The sequence below is a fragment of the Gopherus evgoodei genome, chromosome 11 (assembly GCF_007399415.2).
Source record: "Gopherus evgoodei ecotype Sinaloan lineage chromosome 11, rGopEvg1_v1.p, whole genome shotgun sequence".
NCBI lineage: Eukaryota > Metazoa > Chordata > Testudines > Testudinidae > Gopherus > Gopherus evgoodei.
The window spans coordinates 41,151,522-41,173,546 of NC_044332.1; the positions used below are offsets into that span (position 1 = coordinate 41,151,522).

Sequence of the window (22,025 nt, forward strand, 5' to 3'; positions counted from 1 at the left end):
GCAGGGCTCATGCAAATTGTGGTATAGATATTTGGGCTGGGACTCGAGCTCTGGGGCTCCAGAGCCCGGCTGCAGCCCGAGCCCAAACATGTACACTGCAGTTATACAGCCCCGAAGACAGAGCCCTGTGAGCCCAAGTCAGCTGACAAGGATCAGCTGCAGGTGTTTAATTACAGTGTAGAAATAACCTTTGATAGCATACTCCATGCCCACGGGATCTTATCAGTGCCTTCTTATTTGATATATGCTGTATATTATAAAGCATCCAAACGGTTAATGCTAAGGTAAAGTCAGTTTAAATTAAATATACAGTATATATATTTCCTTAAAGTTGTAACTCTAGCAAACTCCAACTTTAGGTTTGTTACTAGATTTCTTTTTAATGTTCCAGTATACACCTCTACCCTGATAGAATGTGACCCGAGATAACATGAATTCAGATATAATGCGGTAAAGCAGTGGGGAGCCCCAGGCCCTTTAAAGCGCCACCCGAGCCGTGCTGCTTTACCGCGTTATATCCGATTTTGTGTGGAGCCCTGGGCCCTGCTGCCAGAGCTCCGGCAGTGATTTAAAGGGACCAGGGCTCCCCACAGCAGCTGGAGCACCAGGCCCTTTAAATCCCTGCTGGGGCTCTGGTAGCCGGGCTCAGGCAGTGATTTAAAGGGCCAGAGGCTCCAGCCGCTGCTGGGAGCCCTGGATCTTTTAAATCCCCGCCCGAGCCCCGCTGCCGGAGTTCCGGTGGAGATTTAAAGGGCTCGGGACTCTCTGCAGCGGCCGGAGTACTGGGCCCTTTAAATCACCGCCGGGGAAACTGGTCCATTCCGGTACACTGTACTGAACCAAACCCAATATAACGCAGTCTCACCTATAAGGCTTTGAGATTTTTTGGCTCCCGAGGACTGCATTATATCGGGGTAGAGGTGTATTTGTTCTAAGCTTACTCTAGAACTTTACATTCAACTCACAGACAAAATATTTCAGAAATACCGCTAAAATCAATCTCTTAGCACCTCATCTGAAAAATTGGTTCTTGCTTTCACTTTTTCCTGAGCCAGCCCCTGAAATGAGAAACAACTGTTTGATAATGGGTTCTTCAATTTAGCAGAGAAAGATATAATATGATGCAGTGGCTAGAAGTTGAAGCTAGACCAATTTGAACTACAATTAAGGCTTAAATTCTTAATGGTGAGAACAGTTTCCCAAGGATTGTGTGGGATTTTCCATCACTTGACAATTTTTAAATTGAGATCGGATGTTTTTCTAAAAGATCTGCTCTAGGAATTAGTTTGGGACATTTTATGGCCTGTGCTATACAGGAGATCCGATTAAGTGATCACAGTGGCTTCTTCTGGCCTTGGAATCTATTCATCTATGAATGTAGGTCTGTTAAACCAACCAATTGATTAATAAGGTACAGATATTCCAAAATTCAGATATCAGATTGTAATTCAGAATTGGTGTTGCCAATCCAAATATCTTGATCTTAGTTTTTCTGGTATTTCTGGCTTTTAAAAATAGGATTGTGAATTTTATTAATATTTAAAGCAACATAGTCTGTCTTTGCATTACATTGCAATTGTGTATCTTGATCTCCTCCTCCCCAATTGCTGTGCTTGGGAGATGCACAAATACTTAGTTTCAAAATCAGAGGAGATGCTAGAGGCAGAGAATAGTTTATCTCATGGAGCTGTAGTGAAGTCTCAGGCAGATTGCTGGGGATAACTGTAGTGGGACCAATGCCGTGCAATACAAATGGATTGCTTGGTCACCAAGGTTTCTCTGTCCTCTGTCTCTCAATCTTAACTATGTGGTTTTTCCTCTCCATGGGAGTCTCTCTTCTCTCTGGAGCAGGAGGGAACAGCAGATGCAATGGTGAGAATAAGATGTAAAGAACATGGGCGGCAAGTTGTATGGGCCCCTGGTGCCCGAGCACCAGCAATATTCAGGCCCAGGGGGCCCAGCTCTACCAATGTTTGGGGCCAGGTCTCTCCCCCTGGCCCCGCCTGCTGCCCCCAGACTCCTCTCCCAAGTGTCCCTCGGCCCCGCCTGCTGCCCCCACGCACCTCCCCAGGCCCCGAAGCGTCCCTGCCTCTCCCCTGCAACTCCACACTGACTCCGCTCTGCTCGCTTCCAGCATCAACTGCCGCCACAGGGTCCTAGTTCCCCCACCCACTAGTAGCAGGGCAGGCTACTCTTCTGCCTTGGACCCTTCACTTTTCCCGTGGGACCTATCACCAGCACAGGGCAAGGGGCAGCCCCGTCTCCCACCCTCAGTGAGGCTACAGTGAGGAGCAGCAGCAGGGGAGGAGGTGCACATGTGATGGCAGCCTCCCCCTGGCACTCACCACAGGGGAGGCAAGGGGGCTTTCTGGACCTGAGGGGGGCCCTAGAAGCACATGCAGTGGCAGTGGTGCGAGGTGAGTGTGCTGCTGTGGGGGGAGGTTCCCCCAGAGCTCACTGCTGCTGACGGGAAGAGGGCTGGAGGAGTCTTCCTCTCTGGCCCCAGCACTGGGGCAGCCTTCCTACACCCCAAACACATCCCCAGCCCTGCCCCACCCCAGAGCCCACACCCCCAGCCAGAGCCCACACTCCCCGCACATCCAAACCCTCTGCCCTAGCCCTGAGCCTCTCCAGCACCCCAAATCCCCAAACTCCCTCCCAGAGCCTGCATCCTGCACCCTAATTCCCAGCCCAGGGCCTGCAGTCCAGACCTCCTCCTGCCACCCAAACTCCCTCCCAGAGCCTAACTTCTCACTCTTTCTGCTCCCAAATTCCCTCCCAGAGCCTGCACCCTGCCTGCAACCCAATCCCCTGCCCCAGCCTTGGCCTGCATCCCAGACCTCCTCCTGCCACCCAAACTTCCTCCCAGAGCCTTAGGGAGATGTGGGGGTGGAGTTTTGGGGGGGCAGGTTCTAGGCACCACCAAAATTTCTACAAACCTGCCACCCTTTGTAAAGAAGACAACTATAGCGGTAAATAATCCTGTGGCATTTGACGAAGTGGGTATTGACCTATGAAAGCTCATGCTCCAAAACATCTGTTAGTCTATAAGGTGCCACAGGATTCTTTGCTGCTTTTACAGATCCAGACTAACACGGCTACCCCTCTGATACTTAACTATAACAGTGATTCTCTACAGCAAAGTGCTGTGTATCTGCTGCAGCCATTTCTCTCCCCAGTGGTTCATACAGCTGTAATGGCTTCTCAGGTGGCATTGGTCCCACTATAGCTACCCCCAGCAACCTGCCAGAGACTTCACTGCTGCAGCATGGGATTAATAATTCTCTGTCTCTGGTATCTATCTGCTGTAAATTTAGCAAGGGTGCCACTAGAAATAATGTAGTAGCTGTTTGTTAGTCAGTCTGTTTCCCCAAAGAGACAGTGTCCTCCAACGCAAAGTGTAGGCTCTCAGCTATACTCATGGGAAACTTTACTCCTCGTGTGGCTTCTATCCCTGCCTTGGACTCCCAGGTAGATGGTAGTCAAGATTAATTCTTAAAGAAGCCACGTCCTTAGGAAACAAAAGTCTTGGTCTGTTGCAAAGAAGTAGACAACAAAAAGGTACAGTCAACCTCAGAGTTGCGGATACCTCGGGAATGAAGGTTGTTCGTAACTCTGAACAAAACGTTATGATTGTTCTTTCAAAAGTTTTGCAACTGAATATTGACTTACTACAGCTTTGAAACTTTACTATGCAGAAGAAAAATGCTGCTTTCCCTTTATTTTTTTTGTAGTTTGTTTAACACAGTACTGTACTGTATTTGCTTTTTGGGGCGTGTGTCTCTGATGGGGGTGTGTCTCTGCTGCTGCCTGATTTACTTCTGGTTCCTGGTGAGGTCTGTGATTGATCAGTCAGTTCGTAACTCTGAAGTTCTACTGTAACATATTGCCCAGGAGTTTCACTGTTTCCCCAGCATCATCCCTCTGATACATGTAAAATCTAACCAGGGATACAAGGAGAACCTAAAGAAGGAAGCGATCATACTGAGTCCAGATTTTGACATGAGCTCAGAGCAGCTCATGTTGATAGTGAGGTTTCTGACTTGCATCCCTTTGACCTTCCCAGCTTGGCAGAAAAGTCTCTTGATTTGTTGCCAGTCCAGTATTGTAGGAGGCAAAAGTCAAGTAAATCCAAATGCAGGAGGAAGTTGAGTTGAATCATCTTCATCTAGTTCATTGCCAGTGAAAGTAGAGCTTTCCTACTCAGATCAAGGGAAAGAGGAAGAAGCAGCTGAAAATGGATCACCCATCCACACCCCCACTTTCTCTGTGAAGGGACATAGAAGACTCCAAGCCACTAAAACATTGGGAAGTCCTCTCATGCAAACCACTCTGTCTTCTGGATCTTAGCTCATTCATTAAGAGAGCATAGGAATAGGTAGAGGAAGAAAATTTAGATCAGATTACAATTTTAGAATCTTTGCTAGTGCCAAGTAAACAGCATGACTTGGGGGAACCACTGCTCAATGAGTCAGATTGCCTGGTAGGGAGACTAGAGATTTGCTCATGGTTTGTTATGGGGTGGTTGTTTTTTTGGGGTGGGGAGACGCTACTACCTCAGATGCTGTCTAGTGAGAGCTTAAAATAGACAGTTGATTAAATGATTAGGTACCCCCAAAGTAAATGTGTTGTAATTTGAAAAGTCAAAGAATCTATACAAGCACAAATGGGGTCATAAAAGCCAACTCACATTTACTGATTGGGGCCAAAGAACTGACCCCATTGATTACAAGTGTACAGATCATTCATGATATTCTTTTTGACTGCCAAAATGAATGGGGAGCACACAAACCATCTTGGATCCCGGAATGTTCAACAGATTCTCCTAAAAATAAGGAGATCTTAAAATGTGTAATAGTAACTTTAAACTCCTGTAATTTCCTTTCGTTGATAGACTTGTAATAGGTGTATCTCCACATTTCCACTGAGGGTGTGTTACTTACACTTCTGCTACCACTGAAGGCACTTCCAGTACAGGGTCCTTTCTTTTGGTCTATTGACTTTGTGTAGGGATTTTATCTAGGCCATGCGTGAAACCCTATGAGAACAGGGAATCCATGCCTGCCTGTCTCTGGACAATCTACCCATCAGCTTGCTGCAGAGAGAGAAACCGATTGTAGATTTGTGATTCAAGAAAGATATGGAAGGGTGTGCCTTTATGTGAAGAGCAACTAAAGTCTACCCAGCTAAGTCTGAAGTCTGCAGAAAGTTGTCTGCACTGCTAACGCTTTACTAGCCAGTAGTCAGAAACAAAAAAGACTCCAAGGCTTTTGTGGTAAGGTGGATCAAAGCACTCATCTTGGAATCAGTTTCACTCAAAAACTTCATCCCTCATTCTACTGAGAGCTGCAGATGAAAGATGAAATGTCAGGAGGGATTCCCCAGTATTTAGAGAGCTAGCTTGGGAATCAGAAAACCTGTTTTGCCGTAGACTTCCTCTGTGACTTGGGGCAAGTAATTAAGAGTGTCTGTTCCCCATCTGTAAAAATGAGGATAAGAGTACTTCCCCCTCTCACTGAAGTGTTGAGGAGAAATACAGCAAGAGATTGTGAGATGCTCAAATTCTATGATGATAGGAGCTATGTAAGTATCTAAGTGAGGTAGAAATGTGTCAAGACCGCACTTTCATCTTTCATACTCATCTCTCCACACGTTCTCAAGATGCTGCATGTAGATGTCTTGTCCTCTGAGGACCCAATATTTGGAAGGGGACTCCTTCTGAATGTGTGTGATGCTTTTAGTAATCTCTGACTTCTCTATTGATACCATTTATTGTACATAGTTGTTAAGCTAATCTTCTCTTTCCCAGGATGACTTTTTACTGCTGTCAGCATCCCACAGTTAAGATGTTGGAGGCTAAAAGAAAAGAGAGAGGTAAATTAGTTCTTGCCAAAGAATTTCTTGTAGTCTTCATATCTCAAAATGACGCTCTCTTGGAAGTTACTTCTGAGTAGACACAGATTTAAGGTGATTTCTTAAGATCTGTTGCCAGTAGTTGAAGGTTGTCTTGCAAACAGGTATTAGTTTTAATTTTATAGGTATTTTGAATATTTTGGTTAATTAGAACCGTGGTATTTTAAAACTATAGAAGTTTGTGAACTGGGAACAGATCTGAAAGATAATGGTGCTGTGCCTCTTCTAAGACAGACTGTCTGAAATATCGCCAGTTACCTACCAAGGAGGGAAAGGGAAATTCATTGTTAAAATTGTGGAATAGAAAGGTCCAAGAAAGGACATTCTCAGGAAAGAACAAATTTTCCCTTCTTGAGTGTTCTCTAGTGCTCTAAAATACAGTGAAATCTTATAAGTAATAGAAATCATCATTTTTAAAATTTCAGTTTAAGACCAGAGCACTTAAAGTTGCTCTTCATTAAATTATATTTGATATTTTGAATCTATTGGTTTTGTTGTAGGTGTTATCTGAAGATAGAGCATGGAAGGCATTTTTTCAGTCAAGTAAAATGTATTATTATTTATTATAGGGGAATTCTGTAGTCTGATAAATAAACAATTTAGCCTGCAATCCATTTAGAAAAATGTCTTTACTACACGGAAACAGTAAATTACAAAATGGTGAATTAGTAACTCCAACAAATACTGAATCACTAGGGGTCGTCAACCTTTCAAAGAAGAGCTATTTTTTTTTGTTTTTGTCTTTGACCAAATATTTCGAGAGCCGCATCACGCGCAAAGCTACTTGTAGAGTTAGAATTTATCAACTAATAATAATTAAACTGTCATGGTATAATTCCCCACTCTGAACCTTAGCGTCCAAAAGATGGGGTACCAGCATGAATTCCTCTAAGCTCAATTACCAGCTTAGTACTTGTAGTGCTGCCAGGAATTCCAGTGCCTGGTACACTCTGGTCCCCCCAAAACCTTGCCCGAGGACCCCCAAGACCCAGACCCTCTGGATCTTAACACAAGGAAAGTAAACCCTTTCCCTCACCGTTGCCTCTCCCAGGCTTACCCTCCCTGGAAGATCACTGTGATTCAAACTCCTTGAATCTTAAAACAGAGAGGAAAATGCACCTTCCCCCCTCCTTCTCTCTCCCCCTCCCAGACTCTCCCTGAGAGAGAAAGTAACCCTAACACAGAGAGAAATTAACCTTTCTCTCCCCCTTCCCTCCTTTCTCCCCACCAATTCCCTGGTGGATCCAGACCCAGTCCCCTGGGGTCTCACCAGAATAAAAAAACAATCAGGTTCTTAAACAAGAAAAGCTTTTAATTAAAGAAAGAAAAACAGTAAAAATTATCTTTGTAAATTTAAGATGGAATATGTTACAGGGTCTTTCAGCTATAGACACTGGGAATACCCTCCCAGCCTAAGTATTCAAATACAAATTAAAATCCTTTCAGCAAAATACAAATTTGAACTCCTTCCAGCCAAATACACATTTGAACTCCTCCCAGCCAAATACACATTTGCAAATAAAGAAAACAAACATAAGCCTAACTCGCCTTATCACCTAGTACTTACTATTTTGAATCTATAAGAACCTGTATCAGGGAGATTGGAGAGAAACCTGGTTGCACGTCTGGTCACTCTCAGAACAACAACCGAACACTAACAGCACACACAAAAACTTCCCTCCCTCAAGATTTGAAAGTATTCTGTCCCCTGATTGGTCCTCTGGTCAGGTGACAGCCAGGCTCACTGATCTTGTTAATCCTTTACAGGCAAAAGAGATATGAAGTACTTCTGTTCTATTAACTCTTACTTATCTGTTTATGACATGAACATACTGAAGTTACTACTACTAACCAATAATTTTCATGCAACTTCTGTTGTTTGAATTTGAATATAAACAGGAGGGGGCTGGGAATTGGGGTGCAGGAGGGGCTGCGGGGTCTGGGAGGGAGTTTGGGTGCAGGAGGAGGTTTTGACCTGGGGCAGAGGGTTGAGGTATGGGAGGGGGTGCGAGGTGCAGGCTCTGCCTGGGAAGTGCTTACCACAGGCAGCTCCTGGCTGGTGGCGCAGCTGGGCTCTGGCTCCACACTGCTCCTGGAAGTGGCTGGCTGCTGGCAGGTCTTTGCATGCCACTGGGGGTTGTGGTGGGGGGTTCCGTGCACTTCCTTCTGCCCCCAGCACTATCCTCAGGGCTGGCCAATGGGAATTGTGGGGGCAGTGCTTGCGGGTGCAGGCAGCACATCGAGACCCGTTGCCCCCCTCCCACCAAGGGGCACACAGACACGTACCATTAGCCAGCCACTTCCGGGAGTGCTGTGGGGCAAGCCTGCACCTTGCACCCCCTCAAAAAAATGGCTATCCGCAAGGAGGCAGCCAAAGATGCATGAGGCTGATCCTTGCACTAGACCTGATATGTAGGGCGATAGCTATTAACGATTTAAATTGGTTTCATTAGAGACTAGACTGATTTCTATTTGAACAGTACTAGCAAAAGAAATTGTATGTTGTGGTTGTTTTTGTTAGCATGTGCCACAAATTTGGAAATTTTTCAGTAAGTGGGCTTTGCCTTATATGCATATTAATTTTGATAAAGTGTTGTCATCAATAAAAATTATGCCTTTTCCTGAAGCGGCATCTAATATTTGTTTTACTCTTGCTTTGTTGGAATGTTCTTGGAATTGATGTAACAATAATATAGCAAGAATTGTATGATTTACAAAAGGGAAAACTCCAATATGCTTTCATTTAATTTTACTCTATCAAAATTTGATTTTGTATTCTGAGGCTGAAAATGACACTTCATGAGGGAAGAGATAAGTAAATGTCCCTGTCTCCCTAATCTTCATTCCTTTTTGTTGTCACTTGTTTAGCAATTCCCACTTGCCCACTCTGTGGTACTATTTTATCAGGGCCTGGAAAATTTGCCAGATGCCTACTAGCCAAAAGTAGATATGAAAGATGAGTAGGGTGTCCCCAGTTGTCCTCAGCCTCTTTTTCAGTTGGCAAATGTTGGTTGTGAAACTATCCCTCTCTGCTTGACAGTTTTTATGTAATTATCCTTAGTTTTCAGCTTTTAGTAATTTTAGTAATTTTTTTGTCCATTCAACACCCACTTAAAATGGTAAATCCAGAGAGCAAGTCTTATTTAAGATAAGCGTATAACAAAATGTAGTATAAATCTTTGTATCATGTGTCCCAAAGTTGTCCTTCATGCCCTTCAGCCTTGCATGCTAGGACAAGGACCAGTCTTCTCTCAGCTGTTCAGTCTGTGCCTGATTCATGCCAAGGTGAATGTGGGCCACCTCCTCCTTGGGTGTCATTGGGAGGAAGGGGGAGAAAGGCAGAAGATCTCAGACTTGTCCAGATCTTTTGGTTTGGAAAATTTTCACTGTAGTTGAATGACACTTTTAAAAATGAGTCTTCCTCTAAAAGCAGACACATAGAATCAGTTGTGTTGAAATACGTATAGGGCTATGATTCTGTATGTGCGTAGGTGCCTAGAGGTTATGAGGGTGAACAAAGATTAAATTAAGAGAGCCTGACTAATCAGCCAATCTATAATTTGTGCTATCACCTATCTAGTAACTATTACAGCCTAGTTGCTGCTGGAGCTGTAGAGGAGAGGACTAGCTATGGCTCACTTTGGGTATATTTACACAGCAACCAGACACCCACAGCTGTCCTGTGCCATCTGACTCGGGCTCACGGGGCTTGGGCTGTGGGGCTGTTTCACTGCTATGTAGATTTCTGGGATCAGGCCCAATCCTGAGAAGGTCCTAGAGCCCATGCTCCAGCCTGAGCCTGGAAGTCTACCCAGCAGTGAAACAGTCCTGCAGCTCGAGCCCTGGGAGCCTGAGTTGGCTGGCACAGGCCTGCCAGGGGTGTCTAGTTGCTATGTGTGTGGATAGGCCCTGTAACAACCTTTAAGACAGCACATGGCATGAGTTGCCCATCCCTGCCCCGGGGACAACATATGATACAGGAACACCTTCCACCTCCACCTGACAGCTGTGTCAGTCTTCCCTCAACTAGTGCATGGGCTCAGCAGTCCATCTACCCCTACCCAGAATAACGGCCTTCTCCTGCTACTAACTAATTTAGCTTGAGTGGTAGAAGTCTGTACTATAGAGCTGAAGGTTCAGGATTCAAACAGTGCTGATGTTGTGTGATGTAGGGGTTGCTACAGTTGTACGTAACATTTTTACCTTTCTCCTTTTAAAACAAACAAAAATGACGACATTAAAAGAAAACTATTTAGGTTGCAACATCAAACATTTGAAAACTAGGAAATGCCAGATTCTGGTGCCCATACAACCTTAACACTGCTCCTTTTGTATATGCATTATGATAGTCTAATTAACCCAAACTGGTCACATACTGTTTTTCTTCACAGTGCTTCATTCAGTGCAGAGGATGGACTGTTCTCAGAAAATGAATTGGTGCCATGTTGTGAATGAAGCTATTGTTTCTAGGATTCCACTCTAGAAATTGGAATGTGTGAATTTGAGAATTAGATGAGGCCAGCAGGAAGAGAAAGGATGGTCTTATGGTTAAGACAGGTGAATGCCACACAGCTTGGTTCTGTCCTTCTTTCTGCCACTGACTTTCAGTAGTGAAGCTGAGCAAGTCACTTAAAGTAAAATGTTGGCAAGTAGTCGCTAATTGTGGTGGTCCTTTTTTTTTCTGGGTACCCTGAGCTCTGAATTTTCAGAAATGCTGAGTGCCTGTAACAAGTCATTGGGAGCTATGGATACTCAGAACCTGTGGTAATTCTGCATTGTGGACTGGAGGAATGAGTGGAGGATTGAGAATCAGTAGGTTTAGAGTAGTAAACTAGGCTTTCACTGTGTGGCCTTAAGCATATCTCTCTGTTTTCCCATCTGCAAAATGGGAGTAATACTTTTATCTCAAAGGGGAGAGCTGCATATAAATATATTAATGTTTGAAGCGTGTGGATGCTGCAGTGATAAGTGCTTTAAAAAAGACTCTGAGGAAATGAATAATTCTACATTCAGTGCAGAGTTAGGAGGGGGCGCAAGTAAGGCAGGGGCTTCTCACTGAATGATGAGGCTTAGAAGTATTGAACTGATGCCTTACTTCCCGTACACTAAGTGAAGAAATATTCCTGTTGGGGGGGAGGGAATAGTATGGAGTATTGTAGAATGATTTATACATATGCACAAGGGGACAGAATTAAGGTTGTGTGGGCAACACAACTTTCAAGTGGTTGACTTTGCAACCTAACTAATGTTCTTTTAACGTAGGTGTTTTTAGTATGTTATATACTCTACATATATTGTACAAATGTTTATAAATGAAAATAATTGAAAGTTGACGGAGCCACATGAACTTCAGCTTAAAATGGTGGTGGTTTTGAAAGCAAAGCAATCCATTAGCCTTACAGTCGCAATTAGACGTGGTGTAATAAGACTTTTTTTCTGCAGTATGCATCTGAGTTCTAATGTGTACATCTGAGTTTGAAAGTTAGTCAAATATTGAAAATGATGGTGTATTTTTGCTTCTACTCTAAAATAATAATTGGTCTAGTATCTCTCCTGAACTATAAATAATTTTCATATTTACTGTTACAATAAAATGTACCAATAATAATTTTCATATACTTTTTAAATGAGAGTCTTTTCTGCTGTGGCTCGGCCTTTCCTCCACAGTGGGGGAAACCTAGATATATCAAAGTTTTATGACATTAACCCCTTCCTTCTGCTTGCCAGGTGACCTCATTTCCCCCATCTGCCCTTTCTGAGTGAAGAAACCACTGTTGTATTTGTTAGACAGGAGATGAACATGGGGCCTGTGCCATTTTAAACTGTGACAGAGCAGCCATTTCATGGTAAATACTGACTTGAATATTCAAAGCTTCCTGCTTTTCTCCTGATAATGAGCACAGAAAATGTGTTCGGTTGGTAATGGTTTCCAGTGATCTTTTGGTCAGATGTTCATTCTGTTGTCAGCATTGCTCTGGATTTTAAAGATCTTTCAGCATCCAAACAGAAATTAGGAAGGATGATGAGTTCTGTGCTAACAGATAGTGACATATGTTACAACCCAAAAAAAGCCTAAATTTAGTCTGGATAGGTCTGAGTCTTGACCTCTCAGTTGAGATGGTTTTGTGGCTAATGCATTGGATTGGGACTCAGGAGGTCTGGGTTCTTTTCCTAGTTAGAGCCACAGACTTCGTGTATAACCGTGGGAAAGTCCCTTAGTCTCTCCTCTTGTGTATCGCTTTCCCATCTGTAAAATGGGGATGTGTTCCTTCCCTAGAGAGTAAACTCATTGCTTGATGGATCCTCAGATACTCTGTTGGTGAGCATCATAAAAATAACCGATAAAATAGTTCTTCCTGATTGTGGTGAGTGGAATTACTGCTTCAGTATATTAAGAAATGCTATAAAACAAAACTAAGGATATTTTCTGCACTTTTTAGTATCCTGAGAGGCAGTCATGTCCCATAGACTCAAAAATGTGTGCACTCATTTTCATTTTCTGCTGTGGTGGCCTTTTCTAATCTGTCTCCTGTCTCAGTAAAGTACAGTCATAGTAGCAGTACATCTGAAGTAAGTTACCTTTACCCAAGTGTTCCTGCAGACTCCAAATAAAGTGAAGATGTTCTCAATTCAGGAATAAGTTGTAGCAACCCTTGGAGATTCAGCATGCAGTTCCTATTCGAGGACTTTCATTGCAGGGAGCGTAGACTGTTCTTACTTTTACGAGGGGCCTAAGGGGAAGAGTTTTATCATTATACAGAACACAGAAAATGAAATGGTCATGGACATACCCAATGCCCCAGCCCCATGGTTCTTGGTACTTCCCAAGTTACTTCCAAAACTGACAACTATCCTGAAGAAAGACTCCCCTAGAAGTGCTTGGTCAGAGTAGACAGTTGGCACCTCTTCTTCCTCCATCATCACAGCAGCACCCCCGCTCATAAGCTATTATTAAAGTAGTGGCAATGTTTTTGAAGGTGCAGAATGTTTATCAAAATCTCTCAATTTCATTTGAACTCCCTAAATGTTTAGAGATAAGTCCTGCAGAGAATGAGAGTTAATTGGAGCCAGCTGGTAAGTTTTCTGTCATCACTGTCTTTGACTACTCTAGGAGCTAAGTATATTTTAAAAGTGTTAACTTGTCAGCTAACACGTTTTAATGTATTTTCCTCCTGTAGGCATGGCCAGTCTCTGCCATTCCATTGTATGCCTTGATGATGCTGAAAATACACCTTAAGTCCTTGTACTAAATTGAGAAAGTTTCTCCCTTTGGTTACCTAGTTGTGCTGTAGGCAGCGTATAATAATCCAAAAAACTGCTGCCGGTAAGCAAACTGGATGAAAGAGTGGGTGGGGAAAAAAATGGCATTAGCTGTTAAACTATGACACAAATTCCAAGAACAACGTAGACACCACTACTTGTGTAAAACATGCTCTGGGTGTGTTGCATCTAGTTTATACAAGTTCATAGTGTTCCCTTCTGTTGGTTCTTTGTAAGACTCATTCAAAAGTACCATTTGGCGAAAAATCTACTAAAATTGAGGAATTTTGCAAATTCACAATTTGCAAATGTTTCATTATTTGTAATTTTCACAGCTGTCTCAGTTCAGTATAGTTCTTCACAAGTAGGAACACTTCCAAGAGGGATGTTCCTCCTTGATGTTTCTCTCTTGCAGAGTGTTGTATTGTTATTGTCTTAAATGCAGAAAGGTTCTGTTGGTGGGATAGCAAGTTCAGAATGTAGATGGGACCCTGAAGATGAAGGAAAGAGAGGGGAATATATGCTTTCATACCATCATCCCTAGCTCAATCAGTCTCAGTATTGTTCTCAGGAGCATAGAAAGGATTACTGAATCTGGGATGATGTCTTAAATATCAGGATTCTTACACCCAATATGATCATTCTTTCCTTTTGGCCACTGTGATTTGTTGGTCTCTTCTCTAGTCCAGTTATAGAAGAAGAGGAAGATAAAAGTACAAATAATTTTGATCTTTTTAATGCAACCTTATGTTTTCTGTGTTATTAAGGTGTAACAATTCTGTGGAAATAGCATGTTACTGATGTTATGTGAGTCTGTCTTTATAGTCTTCTAATCAACTATTTCCTGCACCCAAGATAAATGTTATTCAACAGACTCAGGAAGGACCTTGTCGTGGTTCTGTTGCTCATAGCATTATTTGCTATGCTAACGCTTCCTGTGCATGCTGCAAAAAGAGGCATCTTGAAGTTTGGGAATGGGGCAGACAGACACATAAAGTTGAATCTTCTGCATTGTCTCTGCATTCACTTTTTTATGCTTACTGATTTCTTTGGGGCTTCTGTTATCAGGATGGCCAAACTATTGCAAAGAAGTATGGAACATGATTTAGTAATTTGAGGGGTGGGATAGGAAAGCATGCTCAGTAAAAAAGCCAGCTTAAAGAAGTGTCTGGCTAAAAACTGACTTAAGTTAGTGAACCATTTGTTAAAAAAACCAAACCAAAACAAAAGTAGACTGTTTTTTTTTTTTTTACATAGAGGAAGAATAGCACTTAAATGAGGCACAATATCTCAGAATTTCAATGAATTATAAATCTTTCCAAAAGGCACTTTATATTTTTCAGAAACATCAACCACAGTCAGATTCAGTCTTAAAATCATCTCTACTATGTGCTGTTCATGAAAGTACATCATCAGGTACTGGGTCAGAATTTTTATTTCAAAGGTGCTGGAGCTAGCCTTATTCTTCCTACTTTCATGATGGTCCTGCCACCTGGTTCAGTGCTTATTTTTCCATATGTTGTGGCAGAAGTGTAGAAATGTGTGTAGAATCTGAAATAAGGTGGTATTGGCTCCTGAAATCAAAGTATGCAGAAGATTATGATCCCATGTAATGCAAGCTAGAAAAAAAGCAGCAGACTTGGTGGAAACTGAAGTAACAGTTATTTTGCACTCTGAGGGATTAGAGTGCACAATGTGGTAGCTATAGGGTATTTATTCTGTGCATTTGGATTTTTTAAATAGTTTTGTACCATGTCTTTCCTCTACTCCCCTCTTCTTGACATAAGAGCAGAGGCTGGAGAAAAAGATTTGTATTATCTTGTGACTGTTGAACTAAAAATTAGTTTTGGGGGTAGAAAATGGGACAGAATTCTGTTATGAAAGCTGGCAATTGAGTTTACTTTTTCAGAGTGTCTGGAGAATGAAAAGTCACATCAGGGGATGCCAGTGAAGTTATAGAAGGAAAAAATACTAAAGTTACATTATTCTTGAAAATCTTTGAATGTTGTAGAACAATGATCATCTAATACCCTAACAAAAGGTAAGAACATGACTAGAAAACCGACACTAAATATGCATGTCTCATAGGCAAATATAGGAAATAAGTCTATTCTTTATTCTTAATTGTGTGTGGAAGTCACCTGACTTAGTTAGCTGATCTTACTATAATGATGCAAAAAGTTTGTGGCCACGAAGAGATCTGAAAGTTCTTTTACTCTGTATTTGGGAGAAGGACTGTCAAATTCAGAAATAAGACATAAGGATGAGGAAGACAGTTCTTTTGGTCTCTACTGGACAGACAGATGCTGACTGTGTAAACACTTGATGAAATAACTTCTGCTGACTATTGCCCTCTGGCAACTTTTACAGTAGTCAAAATGGAGAAGACAGTGTAAGGCGGGTGGCTGTCCAGGAGGCAAAGGGAGGAGAACTCAGTTAAAGAGACTGCTTTTTATTTTTTTTCTCAATGTTGGTCTGCTGGCATTGTGCATGTGGTGTGCACCCATAATAATGCCCTGAAGACAGAACTGTTAGAGCAGGGGCGGGCAAACGTTTTTTGGCCTGAGGGCCACATCTGGTTTCTGAAATTGTATGGAGGGCTGGTTAGGGGAGACTGTGCCTTCCCAAACAGCCATTCTTGGCACAGTCCCTGCCCCCATCTGATCCTCCTCCCTCCAGACTCCTGCTCTATCCGCCCCCCCCGTTTCCTGTCCCCTGACGGCCCCCCAGGACCTCTGCCCCAACCCCCCCCGTTCCCTGACTGCCCCCTGCTGCCCCATCCAACCCCCTCCTCCTGACTGCCTCCCCCGGACCCCTGCCCCATCCGACCATCCCTTCTCCCTGACCGTCCTCAGAGCCCCTACTCCTGACTGCTCCCTGCTGCCCCCATCCAACCACCCACTGTTTTCTGACTGCCTCCCCGGGATCCCATCCCCCATTCAACCCCCCTATTCCCCACCCTCTGACTGCCCCGACCCCATCCACACCCCCGCTTCCTGACCGCCACCCTGAACTCCCCTGCCCTCTATCTAACCGCACCTACTCCCTACCCCCTTACTGCGCTGCCTGGAGCACCGGTGGCTGGCGGTGCTACAGCTGTGTCGCCCAGAGCACCAGGACAGGCAGCCTTGCCGCCCTGTTGGAGCCAGCCACTCCTCCACGCAGCACAGAGCACCGGGTCAGGCCGTGGTTCTGCAGCTACGCTGCCCAGCAAGAGCTTGCAGCCCTGCCACCCAGAGCATTGTGCCCGTGGCGCAGTGAGCTATGGGGGAGAGGGAACAGCAGGGTAGGGGCCAGGGGCTAGTATCCCAGGGCAGGAGCTCAGGGGCCGGATGTGGCCTGCAGGCCGTAGTTTGGCCACCTCTGCGTTAGAGGCTTATTCCTTCCCTCATTCCCCACTGACCTGCTCCTTTCTAATTAACCTTTCATTGCATATTTTTGGTCAGGAAATCAGGTTAGAGATCAGTTGAGAGTTTCCAGCATCAAGGAATTGGTTTGGGTGGTAGCTTGCTCTGCAAAAATGATGGCCTTTTCTAATCTTGGAAGCTTTCTCCAGTTTCTGTTGCCTCCTCCAACTCTAGCAAACTGTTGAAAAAGAGAACCACCAATTTCTAAATGGCCAGAATTATTCAATGTAGCTACTAAAATCTTCAAATGTAATGTATCTTTAAAAAAAAATGCCTCCAGAGAATCTTATTCCATGCTTTCAGTGCAAGAAAGATGAATATAAAACTATATTGCCTGATTTCCAGAAGTGTTAAATGCTCAGATCTCCAGTTAACTTAATCAGGAGTTACATGGGCTCAGTAGCTCTGAAAATCAAACAGGTTTCTCTTTGCATACAATTATACATTACAACTGTTTTAAGTCACTGATTGGATGCAAACTGGTTAAATTGCAGGTCAGTTCAATTCTGTTTGTTCAAGATGGATGTGGATTTAATAATGACATCTCAGATGTTCTTCCATTTTGTGTCAATGAGTGCCCCTGTGCTCTTATCCTTGTTATTTGTGATTATTTTTTTCCCCAAATATGGATACTGTTTCAAACAAAAAAGGGCCCTGCTTATTTTAACCCTTCTCCAGAAACTTCACGTAGTCTGCACGACTGATCAGATATTTCCACCTGTACTAAACGTCTGTTTAGCCACACAAAAAAAAAGGGATGATGATAATTAGGGTCTTTTTCATAGTTGAAATTATTTCTGAGAACAGCATATTTGGAAAGCTGTATACATTTAGAAAGTAAAGATCATTCAAGAAGGAAGTGCAGACTTTTTGGGAATGTCAGTTACAATAAACAGTTTTTCTCATACAGAAACCACAAGCTAGAACAGGGATCTGCAACCTTTGGCACGGGGCCCGTCAGGAAAAGCCCCTGGCAGGCCAGACCGGTTTGTTTACCTGCAGTGTTCGCAGGTTCAGCTGATCGCGGCTTCCACAGGCCATAGTTCACTGCTCCAGGCCAATGGGGGCTGTGGGAAGCGGCAGCCAGCACATCCCTCGGCACTTGTCTGGGATGAGCCTGTTAAGAGGGCATCAATGTTTGGGCTGCATCACTACTGCTGCACAATTGCTTGCTATGTTTTTGGTTTGATTATAATGTATGTGCAGATGTGAGGCAGTGGTCTTTTCCACAGTTCAGTTTCTTCATGGCAGGACAGCCATGATAAGGTGGCTACAGATTAACTTTGTGAAATGAAGACATTCATTGGAAATGGTTTTTGAGAACTGTTGGGTAGGGGTATTGAAATGAAAATAGGCTGATTTGAGGCTAGCTTCTCAAAAGGCCAAAAAGAAGCTTTCGTGTATATAGTGAATATTAGTGGTTGGTTGGGTGGCTTTCTTGTTTAGATGGCCTTGGTGGGCTGCTCTGGAAATTTTATTTGGGCATTCAGCTGTGGCAACTATCACATTAGTGTTTACCTCAAGGTGGCTTAGATCACTGAACAATGCTATCGCTTGATTATAGTGGACTGTAAAGAGATTGAATTGTAGGTCATGGACCCTTGGATCAAAATGCTAGTTGTAGGAAGAGACAGCAAGAGTTGTAGGGACACAGCAGGAAAGACTATGTATTAAGTGTAAACCAGGGTCAAATGTATGGTTTTGGTTGCACTGGCTTTCACCTTGTTGCTTTTTGGGTTTCTATGTACATGAACCCAGCTCTGTGTATCCGACTTCTTAATGCAGGGTTGATGCTTAATAAAGTTACCACCAATCATGATATAATTAAGGATGAAGCCTCCAAATTTGCATGTACAGCTGAGACTTGATTGCTTGCCATTGCATGGCCTGCGTTGGCAGAATTGTATCAGGCCTAGTATATGGTTCAGCATAGAGAGGATTGCTTATAAAGCTGTGTGCTGTTTGCATCCGTTAAATATAGGTCACTCCAAAATCAGGTCTGAATCAGATGTCCGTCTTGTTTATAAGTCTTTCGGATTGAGATAAAATGGGTCTAGTATTAGTCTCCAGGATGTTTCACTGCACATCAGAATACCATTTTGAGTTCTGTAATGGTGCAGGTGATGAACTATTTTAGGTTACTATTGAGTCCATACAAATAACAGCTCTTTTGGGTTAGCTCAATCTTATGGACACCATGGCAACCACTGGACTATCTCATTTGACTTCTGACTTGAATTTGTCACTTGAATACAAACTGAACCTTGTGTTTAGATTTGGTTTGGAGACTTCTGCGCAGCAGGTTACATCCTCACCATGGACTGACAGTTGCATCCTTCAGTTTAGTGTTGTGTATCGTCCTCATTAAGGTACTTTTTTTTATGATCCATCTTCAGAGTTTAATAAAATCAATTGTGCTTCCTGGGGGATCTGAGAGAATATTCTTCAGTTGACGGGCTACTGTATCAATGACCTTGGAGGACTTTAGTGACTAACACAAATAGGAAAGAGAGAGTATTTATAAGTATTCTAAATTCATTCCATTAGTGACCTGCTCTGCAAGAGATGAAATGAGAGAGAAGATGGCTGGCTTGCTGGTTACAGAAGTCTCATGCCAATTCTGGTTAATTAAAACATAAAGGTGTGAGTGATGGGAGAGGGTGTTGTTTTTTTTCTTTTTTTTTTTTTTTGAAGTGTTATGCAGTGGATCTACGAGAAGCAGAATTATTTTTTCTTTACCACCAAAACACCTGGAAAGTCCTGCATTAGTTTGGATTGTCTATACTTGGTACATAGCCAAGTTTTCCTTGTTGTTTTTCATGTTGTTTTGCTTAGATCCAGATTGAGAGTTTGCCTCTCTCTAGGCACAGCAAGTTGAACCAATGGGGTTTCCTTTAAACACAGTCTACTTATTTTCCTTCTGATTTGGGGCATCTTATTGGTCCTTTATCATACGGAATCATTTTCCACATTAAAATGACATAATCAACTTTAAATCGAGTCAGTTTCAGGCACCACACCTGCCCAAGTCCTATTTCCAGTTTTTGTGGATTTTGTTTGTTTTTAAAATGTTTTTCTGATTCTGCTCGCTTTGTGAAAAACCTGTTTGTAAAAGGGAAACAGCAAAACTGTTTATATACCAATTGCTGTGAATGCATAAAGTAAATAAACAAGTAACAAGGTATGTAAATATTTTTGAGATAAAAATGTGACTTTCAAATTGTTGGTTTTAAGCAAGGAATGCTGTTATGATCAATATGATTTATTAAATTAGCTGAAAACACTGTAAATAGAATTTTACACCCTCAGTCACTTAACAAGTAAATTTCTTCACATCCTTGACTTTTTTCTTTCAACCAAAGTTGTTGCTTCATTGATCTGCCAGCAAGTGTTTGTGTTTGCTCTGAACTTAAATCTAGGAAAGCAGCTGCTGTTTGCTTGTTTCTTTTTCCTGTGCATAAACTTTGGATGACATTTGATGTTAGTGATTTTTTTGTTGATATAAGACTTATTATGGAAAATAATATTGCAATTGGATATTGCACTTTTCCTGCAGCAAAGGTGATTATGTATTATCCTCCTTTTAAAGGTGGAGAAATGGAGACACGAAGTTAAAACCTGGTCTACACTTAAAACTTATATTGGAATAGTTATGATGGTCAGAGATGTTAAAAAACCACATATCTGGCCATATAGTATGCCAACAGCCTCTCCTTGTTCCCTCCTGGTAGGTGTAGATATGCTGATAGAAGAGGGCTTCCGTGGACAGAGCTAAGGTCATTGGGAGAAGGTTTATTCCTATGCCAGCAGAACTCCTCCTCCTGTCAGCATTCTCTGCATCTACGCTAGGGGACTATGCTGGCATAACTGTGCCAGCATGGCTACATTACAGAGCCCAAGTGACTTCCTAAGATTATACAGGAAGCTAGTAAATTGGGGGTACAACATTCATCACTGGATTCGCAGTTCCATGCTCTAGCCTTTTGGTGAGTAGAATGTTCTATGTACACCATACATATTATAAAACTATTTAATGAAGAACTTTTTGGATTGAGGTTGAGTTTCCAAACCAAAGCATTTGTTCAAATTTGTCCTGTATATTATGGAAGTATAATTAATGCTTCTGATTTGTTTCATCACCTTAATGCCTTAAGGCGACCCCTCGTGTATCTTTTTGTTGAATGATGGATAAATGAGTGCTATAGTGTCACTGATTGGAGCCATGACCTTCAGATTGCAGAATGGATTAAAAGGTTCTTAATGTTTAGTGTGCAAAATTAACTATCTTAAAAATTAAAGGCACAGTATCAAATAGCATAAGCCCAAAGTTATCTTCTGTTTCTTTTCCACTGGGATTAGAGGGGCAGAAGTTACTCTTCTAGTGCATACATACCCCTACCTTGTGCTGGAAATGCCACAGCTGCACCCATGTAACTGCATCACTGCAGTGTAGGTTTTTCTGTTGGGGATGCACCCCACCATGTACCTATTCGCTACACTGACTTGGGACTGTAAATACAGGGATACTCTGCTATAATGCGCCCCTCAATAACACGAATTCAGCTATAACGTGATTGTAAGGTGGCTCCGGCCGCCCCAGGCCAAAAAAAAAAAAAGCATCTGGAGCGCTGCGGAAGCGCAAAACAGAAAAAAGGAAAAACCACCAGAGCGCCACCGAAGTGCAAAAAAAATAAAGCAGCCGGAGCACTGCGGAAGTGCAAAAGAGAAAAGAAGAGAAAAACTGCCAGAGCGCCGCTGAAGCGCAAAAAAAATATGGCCGGAGCAGCACCGAAGCGCAAACAAGAAAAAAGAAAAAAAAGAGGCTGGAGCGCCCTCGGAAGGAAAAAAACAGAAACAAAAAATGGAATGTGCCTTCCCCACTGCCTCTTCCCGCCTACTCCCGCTTACCCTTTTGGTGAGAAGAGCCATTCTCCTCACCAGCTGCTCCTTGCTCTTCCTCTGCCCCTTGCATGTCTCCCCTACTCTCCCCAAGGGTTTCCCTCTCCCGCTGCATGGCTGAGAGCCCCCGCTGCTGGAGCTGCACCCTTTCAGTTACTGCTGTGGGCAGTTCGCAAATGAAAGTAGTTTTCTGCCCAAGAGAAATCTACCGGCTTGAAACTGACCAGCTTGAAATGGTAAACCCCGCTATACCACGACCCCGCATTTAGCGCGATCCAATTTTTGGACCCCGATCATCGTGTTATAGCGGGGTTTCACTGTACATTCTATGGGTGGCATACCCAAGATCACTTATTCACTGATGCTTTAAAAAACTCCCACGCCCCAATCTGGGTCTGTGCTGGTTATGTGCTATGTATATATCTTGTGAACCTTGTAATCGATACTTGTAATCTCTCATAACTCAAGCCTGACCTCAAATGTGCAGTACCTTCCTTCTTAACTTGTGTAAACTTGATTTTAAAAATTAGCTTTAATAAAAGTTTT

The 22,025-nt window shown here is 42.9% G+C and overlaps 1 protein-coding gene across 4 annotated transcripts in view; it reads left to right on the plus strand.

Moving 5' to 3' along the window:
* Positions 1-22,025, plus strand: part of TLK1 (tousled like kinase 1) — a 148,022-nt gene that overhangs the window by 14,146 nt on the left and 111,851 nt on the right. The window contains exon 2 of one of the 4 annotated variants that reach the window (XM_030580051.1): positions 5,810-5,874. The exons of the other annotated variants lie outside the window; for them this stretch is intronic. Within the exon in view, the coding sequence (XP_030435911.1) occupies positions 5,811-5,874 (64 nt within the window). The 5' untranslated portion in view covers position 5,810. The remainder of the gene's footprint in view (positions 1-5,809; positions 5,875-22,025) is intronic. 4 annotated transcript variants of the gene reach the window in all.